Raw genomic sequence first — 22630 nt, 5'->3', positions numbered from 1 at the left:
TCCTTTATGAAATACAGCCAAGATGGCACCTGACAGAGACTTGATTGAGAAAAGTTCATGAACTGCTCCCTCACTGAGCACAGACACGGATGGCTGATTGACAGATGAAACACAAAGAGACATCTGAGTGCCAACGTCCTCAAACCGGTACCCATCCCCTTCTCCTCTGTCCCCCCTCCATCTCACCCCTGCAGCCCCGCCCCTTCAACCCGGCTCCCCTTCTCCTCTCTCTCCATATGTCTATGAATCTGTCACTATGGCAACCTCACCCCAGGGGAAAAAGAGGAGGGGGTTGCCTTCGTTCAGACAAATAAGCATCGCAGGGCTCATTTATGATGGTTTGTTTAGGGATTATAATACACTGATGAGAGGTCAAAATGTGTGTACTTGCACACATGTTTGGAAATAAGAGTGTATGTTTGAGCCTATTCATAAGACTGTGTGCAGCATCTTGCTGAGCATATGTGGTAAAGCTGCACTGTAAACATTTTGGGAGGAAAAAAATATAAAGAAAACATGTATTTATTAAAGTCTTTTCATATCATACACTACAAGTTTCATGAAATGCAAATGAAATAACAAAAATCTTGTCAGCCAGAAGAGGATATTTTCAATGATATTGCAATTTTCCTCAGGACACAAACTGAAGAGAGCACATGCAGCATACCACCACAGCACCAGTGCCATCAAATCAGTGGATTATATCAATGGCATCATTAGCATAGCTGATCCTAGGTTATAGCTGATGTCTCAGATGCAGTATCAGCAAACTCTGTAAAGGCTCATTCCATTGTTTCCTTTCCCTTTATGCTTGTCTGCAACTTCTGAAAGGGCAATCCAAACTAGTGAGTAGACAGAGTTGCATGGGAGAGGTCAGACAGGCTCCACACAATCAGATATGTAGCAGGGCCACCTTGGCTGATTTTACTGATGCTGCATGATGCCACAGGGAGATACTGTATGCACTGTACACGATGGTGTCCCGCACTGCTCCGACACACAGAGCACCAGATGTCTCAGGAAACAGGGAATTTTCCTGTGCAACAGACTTGCAACCTTGACGCAGTTTCACCTCTGCGTGCACCCCTTTTCACTCTTTTTTCCCCCTTTCCTCCCATCCTCATGATACCTTACATTGACTCAAAGCCCCCACCCCCCTTTCAAGAGCAAATTTCCCTTTGCAGCCAGAAGTGCTGAGTGCTACTGTTTGCTTTGTACACAGAAATTCGCTGAGGCTGTAAGCTGTCCCCAAACATCTGCTCCCTGGAGTGGAGCAGGAGAGGAGACGCAAGGACTGGATTGGTGTGCATGTTGTTCAGTGTAGCATTAGAATGTGTTATGTATGGATTTGTATGTGTGACTGCATGCGCATGTGAGTGAACAATTATTCAAATAGGTGTTTTGTATCTTTTTTGAGCACTTTATTAGTAGCACCTAGGAAACAAAACACATATTTGTGTAATTGTACACAGGGCATCCAAATATGCAGAGGCACACACACACAAAAACAGGTGCACTTCATTTCAACTTTCTTGACGTACAAATTGTTTGGTAGTCAAATACGTGAATGAGCCAGATCAAAAAGACTAATAGTGCATGAAAGTCTTTGCAAACAAAGAAAAACAGTAAAATCAGACGAGCAGAAAATCTAAAAGGGAGGAGAACATTCAAATGATCTGTAATTACAACAACAACTGAGCTATCTATACGTGCTTCACATAGAGTTTAGAGAGCTTAACTTGATCAATTGATTTTGTTCCCCTGAGCACCAGTGAGGATATTACATGCATATTATGCATTAAGTTAATTTTAGGTCAACTTAGCATTAATTACAATCAGCACAGAAGGAACCCACTTATATGTGTTAATTTAAAATGTAATGTAAGATATTCTGCAGCCACATATGTTCTCTCATTGCTCATGTCGCACAGCGCTCCTCAGGAGAACTGTAACAGCTGCCCACATCAGGTAACTTGCAATAGAAGACAATACAGAAGAAAATAGAGACTGTCAATGGCCTCATTCATCATGAACTAATACATCACTGGTTTTAGTTTGATATCTCAATTAGAGTGTTTTATCAAAAACATGTAGCAAGTAACTTCACTTTTACAAATAATGTTTGAGCTATTGTACTTCATTATAAACATGTTTCTTATTGATTTAAATGAATGAGTCAAATAAAGTAGATTTTGGAATGAATTTCAGTTTGAGAAATTACCGCTGTAAAGGAAGGGACAGAAAAATAAAGGTGAAGAAAATTCTAACTTGTTCAATGTCATGACTGTTCCTACCTGTGGCAGCAATACATTTCGAGCTGAGTTATTTAGGTTTTATTTTCCTTCCATTTGCCATGTGTTTGCTTTCACACATAAGCACAGCACAGCTGTCAGTCTTGTGAACCAACCGTACATCTTCAGGAAGGAATTACAGAGGAGCACAAATTCATCAGAGTAGAGTCACACTCAAATGCTTTCGAACTAAATGTCAGGTCTGAACAAACAATGCGGTTCGCCTTTCATCAATTGAGAGGCAAATGCTGAAGCTGCCACGGAATTAAATTAAAGTGATAGTTCACCCAAAATAAATCAACTCTTTCTTTTCACCTTCACCTCATCCCTATAATTCAGATTAAGTTTTTTTCCTCTACATATTTTCTTGCAACTTTTTTAAATTGTTGTGAATCTATTATACAGCAGAAACTGTGATGAAGTAAGTTTGGATTTTATAAAAACTCTGAGTGCACACCTGCTACATGCATCCTCTGTGCACATTACAACCTGTAACTTGAAGCCCTGTGGCAAGGGAACATATTTGCACAAGATGATAAAAGAGTTTCTAATAAGGTCAACCTAACACACTTCTCAGTAGGAACAGTGGACATGAAAGACCCATTTTTATATTCACAGGCTTTATCATCACATTTCATCATCATCCTCATCCTCATAACCTTCACAAGTGCACACTTATTTGCATTAAAACAAGATGGACACATTTGATGTTTTTGTTAAACATTCCACGTTGTACTATTTTGTTTAGAGTAATGGTGTGTATTTTGTTTAAATGCAAATTTAAAATAAATAAAGCATGGGTTCAACACATTTTTAGTCTAGCTTGCAGGTAAAATCATTCATGTCTATTACAAATAAAACTTTTAAATGTTTGTACTGTCGAAAGCTCCTCTGCAGACCTTTAAGTTTGACCTTTTATTCCTTTCTAGCTTTCAGTTAATATTAATGAGATGAACATCATAAAAGATATTGTTGGGAGGGGGATTAATGTCTAAATTCTTTCTATATAATTCAAGCAGATATGCCTGAAATAAATAAGAAGAGGGCATGTAATGGATAGTTGTTCTAAATTTTGTTTATGCTGGCTCTGACATGGAATCATATTAAGTGTTAAGTATGCTTCAGTAACTTTAATTTTTCAACTTTGCTATTAAAAATAGGTCCGTAGTTCATATCCAAAAACCTATTGGGTGAAAAGACTCTTTCATCCAGTTTATAAAGTGAGTCAGGAGCATATTTTTTGGCTTATTAAAATACAAGATAGGGCAAAAATTAGGTTAGCTCTAGGTGTAGAAAAAAATGCATTATGTGGCCTGGTATGGAATTATAATATGAACAATTATCATATGGCCTAGTCGCCCCTCTATTTAGCTCGATGAAATATTATTGTGTGGACATAGAGACCCACCACCAGAACAAAAGCGTTCGGAGTTGTTGGGGGGAAAAAAGAGAAAGCGAAAGAAAGAAAGAAAGAAAGAAAGAAAGAAAGAAAGAAAGAAAGAGAGAGAAAAAGCTCAAACTTCGAGGTCACCCAAATTAATGGTGCATCTTTCTCTCTCTGAGCCGCTGACCGGGTCAGCGTTGTCCCAAGGCAAGACAAAGGTCAAGAGGTGAGAGGTGAACTCTGGTGTAACTGCATATATTAGCTTGGCCTTGCAGCCTTCATGTCCACGCCTGCGCCCTGCAGAGGTACAACTGTCTAATTATTATATTATTAGTATTTTATTTACACGCCAAATTCCTATGAGGAACGGACCTAATTAATTAATGTTGATTCTAGCTTTTTTTTATTTCTAAGCGACAACACCCAGCTGCTTTAAGTTTAATTCCTTTGTTGTCATTAATATCATCTTTGGATTTAGTAACCTTCATATCCGGTGCAAACACCGCTAATTGAAAGCTAAACAAAAATATTCCCTTACATAGAATTAACATGGCTGATGGCCCATATCTTGATATTAGAATAGACATTAACATGACAGAAACTCATTGTGATAAGAGGGAGCATAACAGTGTTTAAGGGCCGAGTTTACAATCATTTACTTTATATGAGATGAGATGTGAATCTGGAAGGAATATTTAGCTGCTCGAACTGCTGGGGCCACACAATTTATTGGTTGATCTGCAAAACAGCACAGACAGCGTTTTATTGTCTGCTCTCCCGCATGAGTGTTCAAGCTAAATTATCATTTTCTGATGCATGTATTGGGGTAATAAAAGACACAACAACTCCCGACCGTGATGCTTCTACATTCCATTAACATGCAGTTACAGATGCATGCAAACGCTCCCAGATTTGTACCTCAAATAGATGGATCACCACGGATCAATACTCCTAATACGAGCGGTCAATAAATCTATTAGTCAATTATGGCATTTAAATTTCTCCGTGGACGAAGGATAATGAAAACCTTAAAAGCGGACAAAATATAGGCCTTACAACATTAAAGCAGCATGAAAGCTCTGCTAAATTAGGCTGATGATTATCTGCTAACACATCACGTTACAGATGTGCTTTGTCTACAACAGGTGCATCTGGCTTTTTCCTAAAGTGTGGGCTGTCAGAGACAAACAGCTTTTTAAAGAAATTGAAAAAGAAATCTAAATGCTAAATGGAACATGAATTGATTAAGAAAGCGACAGTGTGATTTGGTGGAGTAATTAGTAAAACTTACTAAAAATATATTTCCTTTCTTATTATCAAATGTAGACCTTAAATAAATAAAAAAAAATCATAATTTGTGTTATTTTAAACAAAACCAGGAAGCACGCGTCCTGTAGAATAAATATATATTAAAGTAAAGCCAGTTCCTGAATACATTGCACAGAATAAATAAACAAATAGTCTGCCACAGTTTCTATGGACAATTAATATAATTTTGTTTCTTCGTTTACACTGTGTAGATAGGAAATTTTAATATTCAAATCAGGGCGCCAGTCTAAAGCCGGGGAGGATGACGAATTGTTTTGACCCGTTCTTGCATGAAGAAACTTGCCATTGCGCTTCTTGCATCCATCCAGAATCCATCGTGGTAAGCAAATAAAGGCGAAGCCTGATTGAAACCGATGCAAACTGGAATCAAAACATCTGCTCACGGGCGCCCTTTCTGTGTAACGCATGATGCAGCTCCTGCGGCTCAGGAGTTCAGGGTCAGGTGCTTCGGCGAGGACGGTCCAGGAGAGGGGCAGGTGTCCAGAGTGTCAGCGTGTGAGTGCGGTGCCGCCGGCCCCGGGTCGGAGAGCAGCCCGTCTCTCTGTAATTTCTTCTGCTTCATGCGTCTGTTTTGAAACCAAACTTTCACCTGCGTCTCGCTGAGCTGCAGGGCGCTGGCGACCTCCACCCGCCTGGCCCGCGTCAGGTACTTGTTGAAGTGGAACTCCTTCTCCAGCTCGGTCAGCTGCTTGGTGCTGAAGCTGGTCCTCGGGGCCCCGTTCGCCGTGGGATGGCCATCCGTGCAGATGCTGCTGCTTCCAGCCTCCACAGCACCGACTCCCGAGCCAACAATACTGAACCCACAGGTCATGTGCATCCTGGCTGGGAACAGAGGACATGAAAACAGTCGTCAGCAAGATCAATGAGGTTACCCACAAAAGAAGCACAAAACCCTTCTGAATAAAATTATCCACGGCCATGTCCAGGAAATAAGATGAAAAATTATTCCAGAGTTGTAACAGGAAAAATAATATATAATAAACTTTGGTCAGTGGCATTTATATGTAGTTATAACTTTTGTATAAATCCTCAGAAATTAAATAAAATATTTATTATAGATCTATCTGATACTGGCCTGGTAACTTGTGTAATAATGAGGAATATAAATGAATAAATAATCACAGGTTTGTTTGATTCTATAGAAATGAGGTAAACAAATATTCAAGCATACAATAAAATGATTTCCAAGAAACTTATTTGTAGGAATTGGCCCCGTGCCAGTTTGTTGATTTAAAGTCTGAGCCCGGGAGCCATTTTTCTGTCTGTGTATCAAAGATGTATTTCACCGAGTTATCAATTTTAGCAATAGCATATAGGCACACTGCAAAATCTTTTGGTGCTGCAAAACAGGTGGATGGGGAATTGTGTGGTATCTACAGGCGTGGACATAACAGAAACTCCTGTACAGTATAATGCAAACGCTTGCAACAACATCACAAACTACAGCCTGAAAAATGAACAGAGTTTTGAATCAACACCCCTGACTCTGAACAATTTGAACGTTTTCACATTTATATTGTAAAGGTGTTGCTTTTAATGTGTGTGCTAGACAAGTTCAACAAATAGTATTGCATATTGCAGATATGCAGAAAAGTAGTCAGAGAAGTGTTTGGCCATTCAAAACAACTTTGTAGCGTTTACAGTCCATTAACTGAATTCATCAGAATCATTAATAAGTTGCCTTCAGGCCTTTCTGTGTCAATGACAGTTTAACAGTTTACAAATCCTTTCAAACACTGCATTAATGACAAATGTCTCCATTTTTTCCTCTGAGGTTTCTGGGTCACACATTAAAGTATCATCTGTGCTACTTATGTGCAATGAATGACAGGAACCGCAGCTATATCTTGATTTTTCATTGGTGACATTGTGGGCAAGTCGTCAGTGTGTCTTTGCCTCTGAGAAAATGTGCTGCTGCTGCATAATGGAGTCAGTGTGCCAGGTGTAGAGCAATGTCTCCCACCACAATTCATAGGGAGGGAGGTTAACAGGCCTCTAGCCACTTGGAAAAGCATAGCAGATGGAAAGGTCAGTTATAGGATAAATGTCGACATCTGTGTTTTAAGAAAATGAATGTCAAGGTAGCTGAGCCTGCGAATTAGAGGGCAGTGAATATGAAGAACCAATACAGAGGTACTGTACGTAATTATGAACTTCAGCTTTCAGGAGTGCAAATCACATGCACATTCTGATTAATGGCTCCAAAGATAATAGAATTGATGCCGGCCAGAAGGCATAAAAGAATCAAACTAAATATTTGAGGAATGACTTGCACGCTTAAAAATAGCCAGCCAGCAAAGGCAATGGAAGGGCCTTCCAAGACAAGGAGAGGGAAAAGAAGAAAAGGGATAGATCGATACACATTGCCTCAGTCATCTGGGCATCCAGCCCACAGTAATTCAGGTGCTGTCAAAGCATAATTGAAGAATGACGCACTGGGAGTATATACACTGAGCCAGGAGATCAGGTTACTGCAGGTCTGTGGAGGCCTTTCAACATGGAAGAATACTTTGGTTAGTGCCAAAACCAATACAGCCTCCACAAGAAGGTATACTTTCACTAACGACTCTTTTATAAGTTACACAGTAGCGCTAATGAGTTACTCCTACATATGATCCCCTTCAGAGAGATACAGAAAGAGGTTACTAACAGTACTGCGAGGAGATGTCTTTGTGTGTGTGTGTGGGCGGGTGTGAGAAAATGGCTTTCTCAACTGCATGGATTTAGATCTGATGAGTGGCTAATGTGTTTTATGAATAAAATGACTCCTAGGCCAATCGAAAGTGTTGTTTTCACCTTTTGCCTCCCTCACAGTGGCATCATCAGAGAAATGTTTGCCCACTAATCTAAATTCTGAAGCAGGTGCAAGTGGGTCATCAAAAGCTAGAAACTGTAGTTTGTTTGTTTTTTACAACATTGCAATATTTATGACAAATCAATGACACCTATTGCTTCTCTTACAGCAGCATCTTGAGAAAAATGTTTATAGGCATGCAAATGCACATCACTACCCACTAATCTGAATTTTTAAGGTTTTATTTGTCAGTTGTTGCTTGCTGCATCATGTAACATTGAAATATTCTAAGGTGTCACCTTTTGCCTCTCTACCCCTGCCTTATTTAGAAATTGTGGTTAGTTTAGTGTGTTGCATCATTCAACACTGCTGTCAAATCTTGCAGAGGATCTCAGGCCTTTTACCACAAACAGTCTGTGGTAATGACCAACCTGCATCTTTGGTCACTGAACATTTGGGTCAGCAGCAGGCTCACAGCAGACAGAGATTGTGCTGTTTGCATGAAAAAAAAAAGACCGGACCACCATTGTAGTAAATCTTCATCCGTGTAAAATTTATGAAACTCGACCCAAGTACAGTGGTCAGTCAGTCAACTGACATTATTGATCAAATGAAGGATCTATATAAGATACTAATAACTCACATAAAACTGAGGATTGATAGGCATTTTTCACATTAGTAGACTATCTGTATTTTTTTTAAGCCTGGGATGTGTATCCTTCTGTGGGCTCTCTGCCCGGGACTCATCAGTCAGGGAAATGATGATCTGTGACAGCAATTATGTTAAAAAGGTGGACACATGTAAAGGTGCTGCAAACTGAAATCAATACACAAGGGCTTTCATTACAAACAGACAACTAATCAATACTCAGGGAGCACTCCAGCTTACAACAGTAAGTTTTACTCAACTTCCTGTGCGTTTCTGCATTATTTAAAGGCTATTTAAAGGCTACTGGTCTGTAAGGGCAACAGTTGATCATTTTCTGGGTTGAATATACACTTTGGCTAAGCAGGCCTTACTGTACTTCACCCTCCTTGTGTGTACAGTGTAAATCCTGCTTGTAACAGTGGGTGGAGCGAAAACGTTAAATAACCTAACAGACATTAACATGGAACCGTTAAGGAAATAGTAACCGAGTCCTCATGTGCATATTCAAATGTGGCGTCGAGTAAACAGCTAGTGCTGCCTTTCAAACGTTTCGATCTGCTTTAAAAAGTGTGTGTGTGTGTGGGTGGGGGGGATTTTTTAAATGTTAATTCAACTTTAGTTTGTTGGTGACGGAGGAAATTGTGCACGCTGACGCACAAAACACGTCAGCAATTTTTTTTTCCAGCTTGAAGAGAAAACTTCGACCAAACTTTCCCAACTATGAATGAAAGTTATGCAAAGCTTAAAATTAAACATAAACACATTTATCCTGAATAAATGTATGTCTCAAGGCTGCTTTATCCCTCCTCTCGTGCTCAGTCTCCCTTGGCAAAAACTTACCCGCCCGGTGCTGACTCCTCTTCACTCTCATCCACTCAAAAGTTTTACTGTTTACATCCATATCAGCCACATTACAGTCCGAGCCAACGGAACTCCCCACGGCGACGTGAATCTCGGGGCCATTTTGTGAGTAGATTTGAATTTGCTCTGTAAGTGACCCAAAACCGGATTGTAGCGGTTCGTTGTTATTTGATGCGCTGTATCCGCGTCCTGGAGAGCCCTGCCCCTGCGCCCTGCACCGCCACGGGACACAGGACGAGTGGGGGCAGGCCGGTGTCGAGAAGCCCTCGAGAGGCTCACACGGTGGAGGAGGAGGAGGAGGAGGAGGAGGGCTGTCCAAAAAGGTGCACAGAGTCAAACTGTTGGAAAGAGTTAAGTACCGGGGATGCGGAGTATTAAATCCTGAGGCAAGTTCAACCTCCAGTTTCCCCTCCTCATCACGACTGCCGAGTTCAGGATGAGCCCTGCAGTCCAGGTCCTGGTTTATGACCTCTTTTGCTCGGCAGCAGCCCGTGAACAGAGGGCTACTTTCCCCTTCGGCCGTTAACTCTTGATAGGAAGTCATTATCACCTCTCTCCTGCATAATCATTGGACGGGGTTTCACTTCATGCCCGGCCTCTCATGCAGCCAGTAACGCATGGCCAGGCGGCTGGACGACCGCGGGGACATTCCTCAGAGGAGAAACAGCAGTCCCTGATTGATGGAGATGACGTGCCCTCCTGGTCTCGGCCAATAGCTGGACATCTCTGTCATCAGAGAGGACAACACTGATTAAGCCGCGCGAGCAAGTTGTGAAACTCACTTCAGGTTAATTTTTAAATGTCGAGTGGCATCATGCAGGCCATAGCAAAAACTACAAACATCCTTAAACGCAACAAGGAAGTTCATCATCATTACACTGAGGGCCTTCGTGAGCCTCTCACCTATGCAGACAGGTAGGCTATGACGTCAGACATGTTAGTATCATACACAGTTTTTGGGGCCTCAAGAGAAATGCGTTTTGGGTCAAATTCTGGTATTTTGATTATTTTTCACGACAACAATGAACACTTCTTTTTGCAAAAGCTGAATTAACATAATATAGACCTATTGATGTAGCTAATGGATTATGCAAATTTGTGAAGGCTTCTTGAAAACCCGAGGCCCTCTTTAGCAAAGGGCTTAGGTCATGTGAAAGGCACACTTAATGGGTTCAGAGGTCGTGACAGCTGGTATTTAGAAGTTCAGTGGCAGCAGATTTGTAATTAGCCTCGAACAAATACAAAAATGCCTCCGAGCGTAGATCAAGAAGTTGTAACTGACAGAGAGGACATGTTCATGCCAGGTTAAACTAGCTCGGCTGGAATAGCTGGTCCCTCCGCCAAAAAAAATAGAGCGTGTTCGTTTATGCTTGCTAAACAGAGTACAAAAATCTGTTTTTAGGACCTTTTTTTCCTCCAACACATCTGCGTGTGTTTATTCAGGAATGAATCACCGTGCAAACAACGCTACATGCTGCTAGTTAAACTTGAGTGACAAAAACAAACAGTAATTCACTCCCAAACTACATGCACAGATGAGTTGAAAATAATACATACAAGTCCAGGGCTGTTGGGCCTACACTGCTCTAAAAACAAGCATGCAAACAACTGAACTGGCCTGTGTTTTGGTGCAACAGTAGGTATACAAGAACACAGCCAGTGTTTTCACCTCCAGTACAGAAGTGAAAATGTCAAGGAGCTCCACAGTGCAGCACACGTCCCGTCCCCCCCCTCAAGTCTGGTGACCTACTTTCAGATACACACAACACTGTGTGTCGTTCAGCCTGCTCGCATACATTTAAAATAACGGGAATTAATAAAGCTAATAATATTCTGATGTGCCAATGTTAATGTCCAATCTCCATCTTGAATTGTTTTGCCGATGGAGTCGTCTATTTCCAAGAAATCCAACAACTGCAAAGACACGCGAAACTTTAATAAATTAGCCTGGTTCATTTTAAACTCGCAGCTGCAGTCTTGTTTCATGTGATTGGCTTAGTCGGTGTACAAATTATCACTGAAGACGAGCAGTGATGTTGGCATTATGTTGAAAACTAGCATACATTTAATAATGTAGGCTATTATTTAGAATGCATTGGAATTATTTATTTTTCCTGTACTACTTGAGATCACACATTTCATATGTTGTTAATTAAAAGTAACAATATGCAGATTATTATTATTATTATTATTATTATTATTATTATTATTATTATTATTATGTTATTCATATTTCTGTGTCAGATAACTACAAAACTACCACCCGTGATATTTAATAAAAACCTAAACTTAAAACAACAGTCTTACTGTTCTTAATGTTTAATTTTAACAATAGTTCCTATGTCTTTTAAGTCTGCAGTAATTACAAAATAATTCAGCGTAATGAACAAGTTCTAACTGCATTCTTACAACACAGAAATATGGTCCCAGCTGTGGGAGTTAATGGGATTCTACAGGCAGCGATGTGCTGAATGACTGAGTGCAATATATCCCTTCTCTCCATGCATTTGCAGGGAGCACTGATCCATCTTCATGTCAGCTCGGAGGTTACTCAGGGTTCACGCGCTAGCTTGTTTCTCTCCTCCACACTCAATAAATAAATCTCTGCAGCTTTCTGTTTACCGCCTGAATATAAATTTGTTTGCAGTCGATCGAAGACCTGTGCGGAGGTATTAGAAATTGTATTTCTGTAATGGCTTTCAGCGGGGGGTTGCAGACAGGGGAAAAGAAGAAGAGAGGAAAAAAAACAGGTGTGAGCAATCTCTGCTCTTCCTCTTATGCAAACGATTTTTTTTTTAAATGCAGCAGCCTCAGCCTATTACAGCCCTCGGACTTATTCAAATTACATTTAAAACCAAGTAACCTTTTTATCTTGTAGGACAAGAACAGCAATCCCTGTTTGTTCCCAGAAGTGCCATATGTTTGATTAGCATATCTGAAGTGTTGTTCCACATCACTGCCCAGCACCTTTATGCAACAGAAGTTATATTATCACATAAAACAAAAAAAAAAACACAAGTGATCTTTAGCTGAGGCGCCTTCATCGGGACAGCTTGTATCCCCTAAACCACAAATTCTGCATGAGGAATAAGAAAGAGCATAATCTCACAATTTAGGTGAAATGGATCCTACAAATACAGTTCTGAATTTGATTTCCCTCAAACCAAATCCTGCACCACATTTACACACAGACCAGAAATGTGAATATTCTGCCCCTAACACCCGAAAACCATCCTGTTAAAAGTCAGTGCAGGCGTTTTCCATCATGATCACTATTGTCTCTATTGTTTTGACTGGAGGAGAGGTAAACATGGCAGCACTTGGGTGGCTGTGTCAGGAAGGCAGGAGGAGGGAGAGAATATTGACTGATGCTAATTTGTTTTGCGTCCATGCTCTGATATGTGTCAATAGGCGGTTGAGGCCCTGGGATCAGCGCGCCCGTGCTCGGATTACCTCCGTGGTTTGAATTGAACCCTCATCCTACTGCTGTTGACACCAGACCCTTGTCTAGCCCTCCAACACTGTCAAGCCTCATTATATGTCAGCTCTTGACCCTCACAAGACTGGGAATTAACCAGCGCTGACAGACGACTGTCACCACCAGCCAGAGAGGTCACTGCTGTTAATGCAGTTCCAGGGCGGGAAGATGATAACCATCTATGCCATGTTTATGGAGCCCAGGCTCAGAAATGTGGCATGATGATAGAGCTGTAATATGGCAGAGGGACAAAGAGAAATAAAGCAAGAGCGAAAGGGTCAGAGCAGGGCTGAGGCACAAACAGACACAGATATTCAAGTGTGGCACATTGACCAGTTGAAAGATGGCTATCTATATGATTGATAGAGCATGTCTGTGTTTTTCAAATATTGACATTTTTGAAAAATAGTGATGTCAGAAGTAAGGGTTAGCTTAGTGTATACCCAGCCCACACACAATCTAGGGAATACCACTTGAAAACAAGAAAATCCATCCACTCACGGTGTGAAATTCTAATAATTGCTTGCTTCATCGTTAAATGGTATGAAATCTGTTACAGTACATGAACCATAATCATAAATCCAATGCAACTACTGTGCAAATGGCCAGGGACATTACAGATAACTGCATTCTGCACAGGCTCAACAGTGTGACAATGAAGCAATACCTTGCTAATACCAGGACATTTCAGCAATAGCCTGTAGTATGTACCTCAGCGCTTCGCAGCTTCAGTGAGCCAAGAGGCTTTGAATCGGCAGAATCCCAAACATCATGACAACAAGCCATCAGTCATCTTCCCCCCAAGCTGCTGTGCACACTTGTGTGTTTCCGGAGTTCTTACTGTGGGAAATGAGCAGGGTTAAACATGAAACAGGAGGAAATGTTCATCATTGCAGCACACTCTGTAATATTCCCCCTCACACAGCATTGTTTTCACTGCAGGGTAAGAGAAGGAGTGGTTTTTAATTTTTTTTCGTGCTTAAACATCCCCTGCTTGTTCACAATGCAGATCAGTAGTCTACTGTGCATGCTAATCATGGTTAATAGCAAAATGCTGATAGAAAAATGACACTGTATTAATAAAGCACTAATCTTCTGTTGAGGCTCAGGAAGAAGGATTATTCCTGCAGTCAAAAAAAGAAAAAACCTTGGAAAAGTTTGAAAGTTAAAAGTCTAGATAAATAAGGTATTGGATATTTACAATATCCAATAATGTCTTTCATTTCCCATTAAGCAGCTGTAAGGTTGTTAAAATCACACTGTCTGACAGAATCATATAATCTGCGTCAGCTTCTTCCTGCTCTTCATTGAAGCTATATCATGTTTACACTGAGTGAAATATTCAAACCCAAGACTTTGATTTCCAATCAAATGGAAATATTCTAGATGTCTTGTGCATAATTTTATACACATTTCCCCCAAATTCAGGCTGACATAATTTGTATCTTTGGAAACTTTGGTCTATCCAGTAGAATTTAAAATAAAGTTATCTGGTTTAGTACAACACTTGGCTGCACAGCATGAGTTTGTAATGACTGGACCACTGTTGAATACTAACAGAAAAATTACACTATTGTAATGTTACTGTTTCAGAAATGTTTAGATTTAACAGCTGAAGTTCAACAAGGATTATTCATGCAATCAATAAAATAAAAATGTAACTCTTCTGTCAAATGTCCCAGTTTTAACCCTTGTGTTTTGTTGACATTGGCTTTACTTCCTCATTGTTTGCTGCAACTGCTGTATGTGTAAATATAACTAACATTTGCAAAATGAACCAAATTTTGTTTTCTTTAAATACATTTTGGATTTTCTTCTAAAATAATTAAAACCCAATATGTAGAAAAGTATTGAAGTAGTTCCAGTCGCCACAAACTGGGCTTGCACATGTGACGAATATGACAAAATATGGAAATGACCATGAAGCATAGTTACACACAATTATATGACATGACATATAATAACATATTTTATGTGTTATATTAGCAACGCATCAACAAATATATATTCCTTTTGTTTGTCAAAAAGTCAGCAAAGAAATGTACTGTAATGTTTTGAGTCAATTAGATCACAGGGAGTTATTTGGCATTTGGAAGGTGTAGTGCTCCATAAAAAGTACTGTATTCTGATATATTACCAAAATATTTTCATGCTGCCGATGTTATTATCTTTATTTCCTTTGTTTTCTGTGAGATTTTTCTACACAGCTTTTTATTACTTTTTATTACAACCAGTGCATTGATTAGATTCCGTGTGATAAAGCCATTGGGTGTTAAATACTTCTTGAGTGATCGATAATGGTCAACATGTGACATTTAGCAGGGTGACTGTTGTGATTACAAGTTCATTTATTTAACCGGTGCTCTTCAGAGAGAAAAGTGAGCTCCAGCAGGTGACTCACTCACTGTGCACAGTGCCGTTCACCACAGCTGAGACAGTTTCATCACCAACTTACCTTTTTATTGTCACCGATCATCCTTAACTGGGAAGCATTTAAAATGTCATTGATCTTGATAATGCCGTGCCGTAATATGACAGTAACAGTTGTTTGAGATTCAGGAAGTCAAATTTCCAAGATTGATGAGACGTAGCAGTTGAGTTATAATCCATCTACCTGAGTAATGCTCAGGCTCTGTTCCATGTGAAGGAGCAGACAAATAAATAAAACCCATAAAGGTGACACAGGAAATTGATACTTAACAATCATCTTGAGCAACAAGCACCTGGAGAGACTGGTGGGCAACAGTTACTACTGTGGAGGGAAAAGGCTGAGAAGGTTAATAGGTCATAAAAAGAACAAAACCTCCTAAAGGCCAGGCATAAAAGTTCAGGGTTTTGCTCAACAATGGACCAAAGTATTGCATGTAACAGTAACACTTTGGGATGGTTTTACTTTTCTTATTTTCATCATTCAAATAATTCAAACAAAATAATTTAAAAGGAAACCTGAAAATCATAATCTTTAATATTGTGTTTGTCCCATTTCCTTTGTAAGAGTAGATGTTGCAGTCTGACCCATAAGGTTGTGTCAAATTCCAAAATGTTAAAGGATTTATTCAATTCAGAACTGTCAGCCTGTCATGCAGCACACATGCACAGCAGCCTCTGTTGTTGTCATGAACTTGGGCAGGCCAGAGTAACTGTGGAAAAGGTTATGGCAACTTTGAGGGTTTTTATCCTGAACTCTCAGAACACAGTGAGGCGCAGAGCAGTGCTACAATGCAAGTCCATCGAAATTAAAACACATCATGCAAATCTTCTCCATCATTTATTCTTTGTCCGCGTGGCTTTTTTCTGGTTTCCTTACATACAGTCCATTGATCAGTCCTGTGACCTAGAAATCACCATGGACTACGTATACAAAACAAAATAACCAGCATCTTTTTTTAAATACTTTTTTACAAAATACCACATTTCTTCCTAGTGGATACAGAAATTTACAAGAGAATATAAATGGCCATAAATACAAAACATACAATATTACAACAAACCTTTCAAAATATTCTTTAGCAAATACAATCATTGATGGGTAAAAAGGTTGAATCTCCATTTTTCAAATTCTGTAGAATTTGCTGCTTTGTTTTGAAAAATGGAGATGCAACTCTTTCGCCAAAAACATGTATAGAGTGTATCACACAAGAGTTGTGTGACTTAAGTGTGTTTTTATGGTATTTGTACATTTTGTATTTTTGTCTATGTATGTATTGTACATAAACATATTCTGTCAGATCTGTTGTTTTACATTCTACATCATTTTGCAGGTGTTTTATGTCTATACTGTTTCATGACAGAATAAACCCAAATGTAACTTCAACAATGACTGTGTTTTGAAGCATACCAGGTTGTTTAAAAGATACAGTAAATGCATGCAAAGTTGGGTTTCTCAATTGGTTTTGTCTTGTGATGGGCTTCCTAAACTTTACCTTGTATTCTGAATGTGTTTAGGTTCCTAAGTGATTGACTTTGTACACATGAATTGTTCCATGAGATGCTGTTTTATGGTTTCAAGTTTGATGTCATTGATGGAAACATTTGTTTTTCGTTTAATGAAAAAAGTCTGTTGTATATAATAGTTAATTGCAAGCTTGTACTTCCTCTATACACGTGGGGGATGATTCCTTAATCACTATATAATGAGTAGGACATCACTCTGCTTGTGCTCTGATGAAGGCTTGTTTGCCATCCTCTTAATAGATACATAAATTGTGAATAAATAGATGGCAAACTAAGGCCTCAGTATTGAAAGATGTTTTTGTGCTTTTGGAGTACGTTTGTCCCAGTTTATAAAATGTTGTGAAGTGTGACAGTCATTGGCATTAATTAGTGGTGTAAATAAGTACATATATGGATTGTGGTGTAAGAAAACAAAAAACAAAAACAGTTGATGAAGACTAAAGCCAAAGAATCCCCAAAGTACTGTATAATTGGTGAGAGAAAAGGGTCCTCAATGGGGCTTTAAGAGTGTTTTTGGGAACTCTGATGGGTTTAGGAGCCTCTGACTTAGCTCACCAACCAATCAGAGATTAAAGAGGCAGAGCATACACACCAATAAGAGCAGGGGCTGTCACATAGACATTTATTATTATTATTATTATTTCTTTCCTCTGATCCCCATATAATGTATGGAATTACCACGTCATGACATAAGACTCCAGTAGACACCAGCAGCTTACTGTGATGATAATATGATGAGCTTCAGGCTTTGCGTTTGTTGAATGCAGGGGCAAATGTTTTGTAAGATACTTAAAGCAGCACGTCTTTGTTAAGGACACAGCAGTTTTGTTTTCATGGCAGCTTAAGAAAAGTCTCGATGCATAGAACATTTTTCAACACTAACCCCAAAATCAGTTTCACAACAGCTGCAAATGGGACAGTGGTACATCAGTCACTGTAAAGGACTTAATGCAAAAATTTAGAAATTAATGATGGACCGTAACCAAAGCTGGTTTCATGGCACCACGGCTGGGATCATTTATCACTTCAAAGATCCACTTAATGTTGCGCTCCAGTCTGATCAAAGCCCAGAATTTAAAAAAAAAACAAGTAAAGATTTTTGGCTTTGCAGATCTTCCCCTAGAGAACAGATGTCATCAAGGGAGGAGGGGGTCAAGCGAGTAAAAAGGAAATAATGACTTTAGTTGCTAACTAGGAGCGACCCAGTGTGAAAGCAACTGGATAACTTAATGTTGTAATGTTACCCTTGCAGTGGGGCCCTTGTGTGTGTGTGGGGGGGCTTTCCTTGACCCTTGGGGATCCCCCTTGACCCCATCCACAGAATTACTGCACTCCAGTGTGTGGATCCTCCTGGCTTTTAGTGTCTGGAAGGAGAATGTGGTGAGGAACCAGAGGTAAAGGTCCTATTGAGCCTCAGCACCATTAACACCATAAATCACCCAGCATATGCAAGAATCTCAGGAATCCAACACTGTCTGCTTCTTCTTCACAATCCCCCCTCTCTTTCTGTCTCTGTGTAGGCGAGCATATTTGAAGGGGAGAACTTTTTCTTTATTACTTTTCTCTTGAATTTACCCAGCTGTCACCACCTCTTTGATACAGATGTGGTGTAGGAATTATTTTATTTTATTCAAAATAAGTTATAGCTGCTATATAGTTCCCCTGACACCTACTGAGACCTGCTGAAAATTGTGGTGAATATTTACCAATTGACAGCTGATCCACAGACTAATTAGCGAATGAATTAGGAGCAGGAATTCATTCTATCCAGGACCACTAGGGGATCAGCTTCCTTGTTACCTTCCCTGTTTCATACCTGTCAGTAGTCCTCTGTGACAGCTCATTTACAGTAAGGCCACTGATATAAAACTGTCAGCATGTCCAAAAATTGTGTGCAGTTTTGTTAGGAATATTGATACTACGGCTCACATTATCAAGCGTAAGAGGAGGTTCATTCTTTGATCATGAAAGTTGCTGTCTATCTTTGACGTGTAATGCTGTTGAGACCCAAGAGAACCTGCGACCCACTTCTGTCAAATTAACACATAATTCCCTGCATGCGTAATTTAGCTCAGTGAGAGTCAAAAATTGTGAAATCAAAAATAGCATGAGGAAAATTATTTCCATGACATCGTTTACATTTGAGAATCCACATGTCGCAATGGCTCAGTGGATGCTGTTAAAAAAACAAAGTCTCCTCATTGTTCTTTAAGATAATATGTTGTCATTAGTGACTGAACCTCATTGGTCTGTTGTGGCCTATGGGCTGCTGGAAGGGCTTCTAAGCTACACAACTAACATGCCCCCTGAGAGGGAGGCCAGCCCCAACTTGCAACACTACAATTTGGCTATTGAAAAGGCAAGGGTTGGGAAGGAGGAGGCAAGAAATCTTGTCATGGTGCCCAGTGGGTTCAGAGCTTGTGGTTGGAGTGCTGGAAAGACTGCCTTGTCTCAGTGATTAATGGTGGGGAACTCAGAGGCGGGGGGGCTTATGTGGCAATGCACAATACTGTAGAGTTTTCAATGAATCTAAAGCATGCCTTAATTTGATTACAGAATCTTTCTAATTTTTTCCACTTGGGATCTAATCCAGGAATCCTTAATCATGAAATGCCGCTGGAAAAAATGTCATTCTAATAAGCGATGAATAGGGTAAACATTGCACAAGAGCTACAGTTTTCCCAAATGCATTTATTAAGCATGTACAGTATGTGACATCTCAGTTAATCAAGAAAAGTATCAAAGACTTGCCTTATCCTTTAATGGCTTTAACAAAAATATAACATCATTCAATATGAACATTATTCTGCCCATTTCACAGTTAAAACATTTTACACGAATGACCTGCTATTTAAAATACATAATGAAAAAGAAGCCTAATGTGACACTTAGAAAATATGACAACCACTTAGCTATTATATGAAAACAGAGAGAAATAGAAAACTCACTCATAGTATGATTCCCACATGCATTAAACATGCAACAGCAATACAAATGTAACAGCCACCAAATTACAGCAAAACAATGTAACTATTACTTGCTCCATGTCTTGTGCATGCCGTGTACGTACAAGATGAGCAGCAAGTTTGAAGACCTGCAGCCTTCAGTCGCCGTGCCTGAGAAACATAAATGATATCACTGTAGCTCTCCTTTAATTAAGATATGTTCACATAGTTTAATTAAAATGTTTCATGAATGGCGAACTGGTGTGTTAAGGGATTTCAACCCAGGGATGCTAATCAGACATCCGCTAGTCTTTCATAAATGAAAGTGGATGTATCATTGAGATTTTGATGAGCACAAGAGGGATGGGAATTATGGGGCCCTAGGGCCAGTTTGAAATGCCAGCATGGTGATGTCTATCTACGCCCATACAGGAGGGCGGTGGACCATTTGCAACAGATGGAAGTGTGCAGCTCAGATGGGGCAGGTCTGCAGGGTGAACGCACTGACCACTACTTGCGTCACTGTGAGAGCCAAAGAGAGAGGAGGACGTAGGAGTGTAATCCATGAAGTGCAGCTCTGAGGAGGAGGAGGAGGCGGAGGAGGAAGTTCTAACAACACATGCACCTGGAGACCTCAGGAGATCCGCACATGAGCTCAAGCTGGGGGAAGGGTTGCAGGGAGACCACTGGGACGAAACTGCCACCTTTCCGTACTTGTGCTCCTTCTTGTACCTCATCCTGCGGTTCTGAAACCAGATCTTGACCTGGCGATCGGTGAGCCGCAGCCCGGCGGCCATCTCCAGCCTCCGAGTACGACACAGGTAAGGGCTGAAGTGGAACTCCTTCTCCAGCTCCAGCAGCTGGCTGTTGGTGAAGGCCGTTCTCTCCCTCCTGACACTGAGTCTTCCTCTGCCTGACAGACCAGCCGCCACACCGCCGCTGACTGATGCAGGAGGAAGCAAATAAAGAAGAGAGGGCATTAGAAGCAAGTGCCACACATCTAACAAGTCTATCCTGAAATGTATAACCTCCAAAGAAGGACTTCAAGTGCCAGTAAGGCCCATGTTAATCCTCAGCCAATCAACCTGGGACAAAGTAGGGCCCTCAGCTCTTCCTGTGTATTCAGTCATGCTTGAGACACTATACAAGACTGGCTGTCTACTGTGTTATGTGTTCAGGGAAAGTTACCTCCTGAAGAAACAGTCTGGGGGAAACATCTGACGCCACTACGGCTGCCTGACAGGCCACATTAATCACGGCTACACATGGAAGCAGACCTGTCAAATCCCCATCTCAGTCACTTAAAAGGTACCTTGGGACCACCACTGAAAATAACCACCATTAGAGATTCCATTTGACATGTATATGAGTGATACCAGGGCCCTGTTGATAACATGCAGTGGTTAATGGACACTTAATAAGGCCTATAGTGACCTTAGAGAGAAAACTGCACTCCTTAACAACACTCCAGCAGACTGGGAGACTGCAGCTACCTTCTTATGTGCTAGCTTGTTTGTAGCATTGAGATAGTGATGTTTATCTATTTCTGTGAAAAATAATAAGCATTATTAGTGAATCAAATAAAGAATAAAAAATTGGATTTTTGTTTTGTATATTTCATATTGTTATCTTCTCTCTCTTTCTGTAAAAGTCTTCTTTCTTTTTTGTAAAATGTACTAAGACACTGTGATTTTACACTAAAAATAAACGTACATACTTACCTATTAGGACAGATGTTATAATCATTTGACTGATCAAATTTATTTAATGATTGTGTTAAGAAACAACAGATCATAAAGTGATGATATATTCATAAAAAATAAGATCCTCCGTTACCAAGATGTCTCTGTGCGGCCTACTCACTGCAGCTTTTCTATTGAACATCACTTTGCCTACAGGACCATGCAGGTGACACATAATACTATTGACTAGTGAGACTTTTGCTTGCTCTGTTTGAAAGACTAGCTGAATGACAGGGTATCTTTAGTTGCAGCATGTGCATTCTGTGTCTTCATGCAACAAAAAAGTAGCAACAAAAAGTCTAACTGCTAAGGTCAGATATGTTTTTTGTGTTTGAGTTAAACATTCAATGCACAAATGGAGGGAAATGCTCATTAAATTTGGATGCATGGATTCACCCCATCAGAGCACCTAATGAAGATTGCGTCAACAGTATTTTGTACAATCAGTCATCATCGCAGTAAAAAGAAAAAGATAATAAACAAAACCGGAGTTACCAGATTGTTCAGAGTCAGTTGTCTGTGGATTCATCCAGGGGAAAATTACTCCTGAGCGGCAGATGGTGAGTAGACTGCAGCTCCTGCTCTTGATGTCCAGCTTGCCCTTGGCATGGCAGTGAACCAGAGGCTCCAGTGGGCACTGAAACTGTTCACCTGGGTTCAACCTGGAACTGACATGAGCAGAGGAGGTCATGTTTTGCTGATTAAGTTCTGCTTCTTGGCCTCCTCCACCTCCTCCTCCTCCACCTCCTCCTCCTCCTCCGCCATTGTATCCCGAGCTTAGTTTTGGCACTTGTCCAGAGCTCATAGCAAAACTGTTGCCATGCAGCTGCAGTGGGAGGGCAGACTGTTGGGGGTCCATGGACCCAGCTCATCAAACTGTCTCAAATAAAACCAGGAATCCCTCAACAGTAGTAAAGACTAGGACTTCTGTCTAATATTCGATCACAATTAACCTGAATGTATAAAGGCATGCAGGGAAGAGCACTTGGAGTAACCATGTGGAGCATTTGAATAATATTTACCAGAAGGGTGCCGTAGTCACGTGTGGCCGTCCTCCAATGACAGAGCTCTGGAGTTGCAAAGTAATCCGCAGGCAACTTGGGGCGCCCGAAGAAGCTTCTGCGATATTTCTTCAGACAACATTTCTATGAGCAGCCTGCGTTTCTTTACCTAGGGATTAAAAAAAACAACATATAACGGAAT

The 22630-nt window shown here is 40.4% G+C and overlaps 2 protein-coding genes across 2 annotated transcripts; both read right to left on the bottom strand.

The window, feature by feature from the left end:
• Positions 1–506: 506 nt before the first annotated feature.
• Positions 507–9999, bottom strand: hoxc1a (homeobox C1a). Its single transcript, XM_044211568.1, has 2 exons — positions 9288–9999; positions 507–5826 (listed from the first exon to the last, which is right to left on the bottom strand). The coding sequence occupies exons 1-2, from the start codon at positions 9850–9852 to the stop codon at positions 5429–5431; spliced, it is 963 nt and encodes a 320-aa protein (XP_044067503.1). The 5' UTR covers positions 9853–9999; the 3' UTR covers positions 507–5428.
• A 9412-nt stretch (positions 10000–19411) lies between these two features.
• LOC122883208 (homeobox protein HOX3-like) lies at positions 19412–22427 on the bottom strand. The gene is made up of 2 exons (XM_044211559.1): positions 21923–22427; positions 19412–20628 (listed from the first exon to the last, which is right to left on the bottom strand). The coding sequence occupies exons 1-2, from the start codon at positions 22284–22286 to the stop codon at positions 20066–20068; spliced, it is 927 nt and encodes a 308-aa protein (XP_044067494.1). The 5' UTR covers positions 22287–22427; the 3' UTR covers positions 19412–20065.
• Between the last annotated feature and the right edge of the window lie 203 nt (positions 22428–22630).

Source organism: Siniperca chuatsi, linkage group LG10 (assembly GCF_020085105.1).
Source record: "Siniperca chuatsi isolate FFG_IHB_CAS linkage group LG10, ASM2008510v1, whole genome shotgun sequence".
NCBI classification, from domain to species: domain Eukaryota; kingdom Metazoa; phylum Chordata; class Actinopteri; order Centrarchiformes; family Sinipercidae; genus Siniperca; species Siniperca chuatsi.
Note: the sequence above shows the minus strand (reverse complement) of the source record. Positions and strands in the feature narration are given on the sequence as shown.